This window comes from Petaurus breviceps, unplaced genomic scaffold (assembly GCF_028583685.1).
Source record: "Petaurus breviceps papuanus isolate PSGF00001 unplaced genomic scaffold, PetGlider_PUasm1.0 470, whole genome shotgun sequence".
In the NCBI taxonomy this organism is placed as follows: Eukaryota; Metazoa; Chordata; class Mammalia; order Diprotodontia; family Petauridae; genus Petaurus; species Petaurus breviceps.
Window position 1 is genome coordinate 7,146,634 of NW_027186350.1, and position 6,000 is coordinate 7,152,633.

The following is a 6,000-nucleotide window of genomic DNA, read 5'->3' on the forward strand; positions in this document are numbered from 1 at the left end:
AGAAGTTTTAGTACTGGTTAAGAAGTAGAGAGATTTTAAAAAAAATTTAAGAAGTAGAAAGATTGATAAGTGAAATAGGTTAAGTACACAAGATGCAGAAGCAAATAGACACAGTAGTCAAGTATTTGATAAACCCAAAGATCCTAGTTATCAGAGTAAGAACTCATAATGTGAAAATAGCTGTTGAAAAAAAACAATAAATCAATCTGACAGAAACTAGATATAGTGGGGCAGTTAGGTGGCTCATTGAATAGAGCACCGGCCATGGAGTCAGGAGGACCTGAGTTCAAATCCAGCCTCAGAAACTTAACACTTTCCAGCCAAGTGACTTTGGGCGAGTCACTTAACCCTAATTGCCCTGCCTTCCCCACTCCAAAAAAGCAAAAACAAACAAACAAAAAACTCCTAGATATAAAGCAGCATCTCACCTCAAACTCTATGCCAAGATAAGCTCCAAATGAGTATATGACTTAGAAAAAAAGGGTAACATCATAAAAAAATTAAAGGAGAAAAGAAAAAAATACTGTCAGATTTATAGCTAGGGATAAAAGTATCATAACAATACAATAAGTATATATGATGATAGAAGGTAAAATAGACAATTTTTATTACATAAAATCAAAAAGGTTTTACCTGAATAAGACAAATGCAGCCAAAATTAAGAGAGAAATGCATGAAAGAGAGAAAAAATCCTTTGTAACAAGTTTTTCTGATAAAGTCTTCATTTCAAATACATATATATATAAAACAGATTCTAATTTCTAAAGAATAAGTTATTCCCTAATTGATAAATGGTTAAAAGATGTGAAAATACAATTTTCAGAGAAAAGAATATGGGTTATTAAAAACCATATAAAATGCTTCAAAACACTAATAATTTAAAGACTCATATTAAAATAACTCTGAAGTTTCATCTCACCCTCATCAGATTGGCAAAATTGACAAAAAAGGAAAATGATAAATGCTAGAGGAGTTATGGGAAGCACATTACTACACTGTTAGTGGTGTAAGGTGGTACAGCCATTCTGGAAAGCAATTTGGAATTATGCCCACAAAGTCAATGAACTGTGCATACTCAGTGATACCCAATCGATAACCCAAAGAGATCAAAGAAAGAGGAAAAGGATCCATATGCACAAAAATATCTATATTACCTTTTTTTTGAAGTAGCAAAGAAAGAGAAGTTGACAGAAAAATTACTATTACCATTATTGGTAAATTACCATTACCATATCTCTTTGATATTCCTTGTAAGGTCATTTCTTCCACGTGTTTTGCCTAACTTTAATATACCTTCAAATTCTCCTTCATATTCTTTTTTTTTTTAATTAATCTTCCTTCAGAGAAGTGGGAGGAGGACCCGTATGTACAAAAATATTTATAGTGTCTCTTTTTGTGGTGGCAAAGAATTGGAAATCAAGGGGATGCCCATCAATTGTGGAATGGTTGAACAGGTTGCGGTATATGAATGTAATGGAATACTATTGTGGTATAAGAAATGAGGAGCAGACGTACTTCATAATTACCTGGAGGGACTTATATAAACTGATGCTGAGTGAGAAAAACAGAACCAGGAGAAATTTGTACACAATTATAGACACAACATATGTGTGACGACTAACTTCAATAGACTGGGCTCCTCTCAGCAATGTAAGGTTATAAGACAACTCCAAAAGACTCATGATCAAAAGAGATATCCACATCCAGAGAAAGAGATACAGAGTCTGAATGCAGATTGAAACAAACTGCTGTTTCTTTTTCTTGTTTTGTTTTGTTTCCTCTTTCCCACTGATCATTCCATCCGTTATAATCCTTCTTTACAACCTGGCTAATGATTAATGTGAAGATATTTGTAGATCCTATATTCGAGTGCATGTTGCCATGGATGGGGTGGGGAGGAGGAGAGAGGGGGAGAAAATTTGAAACTCAAGGGACTGTGGAACTGAATGTTGTAAACTAAAAGTAAATAAACAAATCAATTTGAAAAAAATTAATCTTCTTTGCTTTTACTGTGGCATAGTGGAAACAGGACTGGTCTTGAAGACAAAAAGACATGGGGGTAAGTCTGACACATCTAAGCGGCTCATACATGCATATACCATTTGATTGTTATAATACTAGATAATTGCTTTCACGTAGGAAAACAAGCCCTACATGACGGAGATTCATAGTTCTCTAATGTATGTGGAAATGTTCATGGGGTAGGGGGTTATCAACTTCAGAATAAAGTTTCAGTAAAAAGAAAGCAGTGAGCCTAGAAATGTCTAAGCAGTCTGATTCAATCCCAGAGATGTTTTCTCAAAAGCCAGCATAATGTTAAGAAAACTTACCAGAAACATTCCTCTGAATAATCACTGTTCTTATAAATGTAGACTGTTTTCCATGAAAAAGTTTTGAATGGCAAGTCATTAATCTTCCAAAAATCAACTAAGAAGGATATCAACTTCCTAGCTGGAAACATCAATCTAGTTAAAGTTTCTTTGTAGTCACATGATAATCCAAAACTTCCTGCCGAAATCATAGGGAACTCCAAAATTGTGTCAAGGCTAAAAGGGGCAGGGGTGGGGGAGGGAGAACAAGAAGAGAGATAAGCAGTATTAATGTCAATTTTATAAAATTTAATTAAAAATCACTTTTAAACATCTTTGGGGATATACGTGTAAATGTTGATGGATTAAATGAGACCATTTAGGCAAGGGGTCTAACTTTTAAAAATGTCCTTCCCATACAGGTTGACTACTTTTTCAGTTTTATCTTATCATGTTGTTCTAACTTAGATAAATAGGAATTGGGAAGTGGGTCAAGTACCACCACTATTGTTCGTGTTGTAAGTGGAGGAGGATTGGAAAATGGAGAGAAAGGAAGAATGAAATTGTGTTTGTTTGTACTACGGAGTGAGAGACTAGCCTTATTGTGGCTCTGAAAAGGTTCTGTGACCCAAAAGGATCTTGGTAACTGAATGCCTTAAGGGCCTCTGCATCAGAAGAATTTAATTGATAATTGTGTGAAGACTTTCCATATGCAATTTTAGTTGACAAATTTTCCCCCTTCTCCCCAAAAAAAACAACCTAAAAAAACTATCCTTGGGGTGGCTAGGTGGTGCAGTGAATAGAGCACTGGCCATGGAGTCAGGAGGACCTGAGTTCAAATCCAGCCTCAGACACAACATAAAACTAGCTGTGTGACCTTAGGCAAGTCACTTAACCCCAACTGACCTACCTTCCCCCCTCCAAAAAACAAAAAACCCCCAAAAACAAACTATCCTTAAATTAGGATAATCAATATTTTTTAAAAGGCAACTTTAAAAAGGGACCAACATTAAAAAGTAAATGAATAGTAAGGGAAAGTTTGATTGGTATTTTAGCCTAAAAATAAAACTACAAGTTGCAAAACAAAAATTTTTTTATCATATATTTAAGCTTAAGTTATCATTGGAACTATGAGTTAATTCTTAGAATGAACAAAGAACTCATTAAGAGTTGATGGGGGGGATGGAGGGATGGCTAGGTGGCGCAGTGAATACAGCACCAGCCCTAGAGTCAGGAGGACCTGAGTTCAAATTCGGCCTCAGACACATAACATAAAAACTAGCCATGTGACCTTGGGCAAGTCACTTAATCCCAATTGACCTCCAAAAAAGCATAAGTTGATTGGGGGGGGGGTGGCATTTTCATCTGACAAAATTGTATGACAACATGATATAGCATCCTTCATTCATATTTGATTCTACATAAAAAGTTTTTGTTGGGGACAGCTAAATTGTGCAGTGGATAGAGCACTGGCCCTGGAGTCAGAAGGACCTGAGTTCAAATTTGAGCTCAGATACTTACTAGCTGTGTCACCCTGGCAAGTTACTTAACCCCAATTGCATCCAAAAAGAAAAGTTGTTGTCACAAAAATATTCAAAGACTTCATTAATTTTCTCAAGGATCTATGATAATACTTTGATATTCAAACAATCCTCTTTTGAAATTCCTACCAACAATCAATAAAACAGCTCCCAAAAGACATTAGTGCAATGATCCTAATGGATAGGGATTAATGCTCCCATTTGGGGGGGGGGAGGGTGGAATATATGAATGGGGACTAATATTATAAATAGTGAATTCATTAGTGATTACAGAGAGAGGTAGCAGTTCAGGGATGTGCTGGAGCCATCTCTTACCTCAGAGAGCTGACTGTTAAATTTTTAGTGTGAGCATCTATTCCTTGGAAACCAGCAAACACTACAAATAAATCAGGGCTTGATTTTTTTGTTTGTTTTGTTGGTTGTATAGACTTAATAAAGTGATGGAGGAAATTTTAATATTTCAGTTTAAACTTAAAAGTATGCCCGTGCACACATCCATCTCCCCCACCCCAGGCCAGTTGTTAAATATACTCCTTCTTAGAGCCCTGAGAGGGTAAGTGATTTGCCAAGGGGAACATTTCATCAGCAAGCATATACTGAATAGCTACTGTGTTAGAACCTGTGCTAAATGCTAGGGATTAAAATAAAGGATGCTAACTGCAACTTGAAGGAAGTCAGGAAAGTCAGGGGGCAGGAATGAGGAGGGCTAGACTTCCAGACAAGGGACAGCAAGTGAAAATGCCCAAAGCAGGGAGACACCAAGGAGTCATTTGAGGAACTTCAAGGAGGCTAGTGTCCATGACTTTTAGCGTACAAGTAGGTGAGTAAAGTTAAGAAGCCCAGAAGAGTAGGAGGGGTTAAGTTATAAAACATTTACAACATTTAAATAGAAAGTTTATATTTGATTTGGGAGGTGATGAGAAGCCAGTAGAGTTTACTGAGGGGCAGCTAGGTAGAGCAGTGGGCAGAATGTCAGGACTGGAGTCAGGAAGAATCATCTTCCTGAGTTCAAATGTGACCTCAGACATTTACTAGCTGTGTGACCCTGGGCAAGTCACTTCTCCCTGTTTGCCTCAGTTTCCTCAACTGTAAAATAAACAGGATAAGGAAATGGCAAACCATTCCAATATCTTTGCCAAGAAAATCCCAAATGGGATCATGAAAAGACAGACATGAATGAGCAACAAAAAGAGTTTATCAAATGGAGGAAAAGGGCAAAGGGGAGTGATGTAGTCAGATTTGGGTTTGGGAAAGATCATTCTGACACCTGAGTGGAGGATGGACTGAAGCATGGAAAGACTTGTGGCAGACAAACCAACTCAGCAGCCTATTGCAATAGCTCAGGTGTGAGGGATTGTACCAGGATGGCAGAGGCAGAGAAGAGGAGGAGGCATATATGAGCCACTTAGGATGTGCCAGAGACTTAAACCCATGTCTTTTTGTCTTCAACACCAGTCCTGTATCCACTATGCAACAGTGAAAGAGCAAAGATTAATTAGAAAAAAAAAAGAATTATGAAGGAGAATTCTAAGGCATACTAAAGTTAGGCAAAACACATGGAAGAAATGATCTTACAAGGAATATCTAAGAGATATTTGAATCCCACTCCTGAGGATGACAGAGATTAAGTGTTCTGAGATACAAGGGGTCCAAATTGCCCCTGAACTTTGTGTGTGACTTCTGTGTCTAGGGTGTTATATTCAAGTTGGGAGAAAGGCTTTCCTGACAAATCAGATAAAGTCAAAATCAGAGACTTTTTCAGAGTTGGGTTCCAATTCTAAGGAAAGAGAAGTTCGCAAATGTCCTAAGGGAGTAAGAGGGAGGAAGGCTGGGGAGGGAAGGAGGAAGAAAAGAAGGGGAAAAGAAAGAAGGAAAAGAGGAAGGAAAGAAGAAAGGAAGGGAAGTGGGAAAGAATGGAGGAAGGGTGGGGATGGATGAAAGGATAAATGAAGAAAGGGAGAGAGGGCAAAAGAAAGGGAAGGAAGGAAAGAAGGAAGGAAGAAAGGAAAGAAGGAAGGAAGGGAGGAAAGGAGGCAATAAAGGGAAGGAGGGAAGGAAGGAAGGAAGGAAGGAAGGAAGGAAGGAAGGAAGGGAGGAAGGAAAGAAGGAAGGAAGGAAGGAAGGAAGGAAGGAAGGAAGGAAGGAAGGAA

The 6,000-nt window shown here is 37.8% G+C and overlaps 1 protein-coding gene across 1 annotated transcript in view; it reads right to left on the bottom strand.

Annotated features, from left to right (window-relative positions):
• Positions 1 to 6,000, bottom strand: part of GUCY2C (guanylate cyclase 2C) — a 115,770-nt gene that overhangs the window by 95,292 nt on the left and 14,478 nt on the right. The window contains exon 4 of the mRNA XM_069101450.1: positions 2,331 to 2,546. Within this exon, the coding sequence (XP_068957551.1) occupies positions 2,331 to 2,546 (216 nt within the window). The remainder of the gene's footprint in view (positions 1 to 2,330; positions 2,547 to 6,000) is intronic.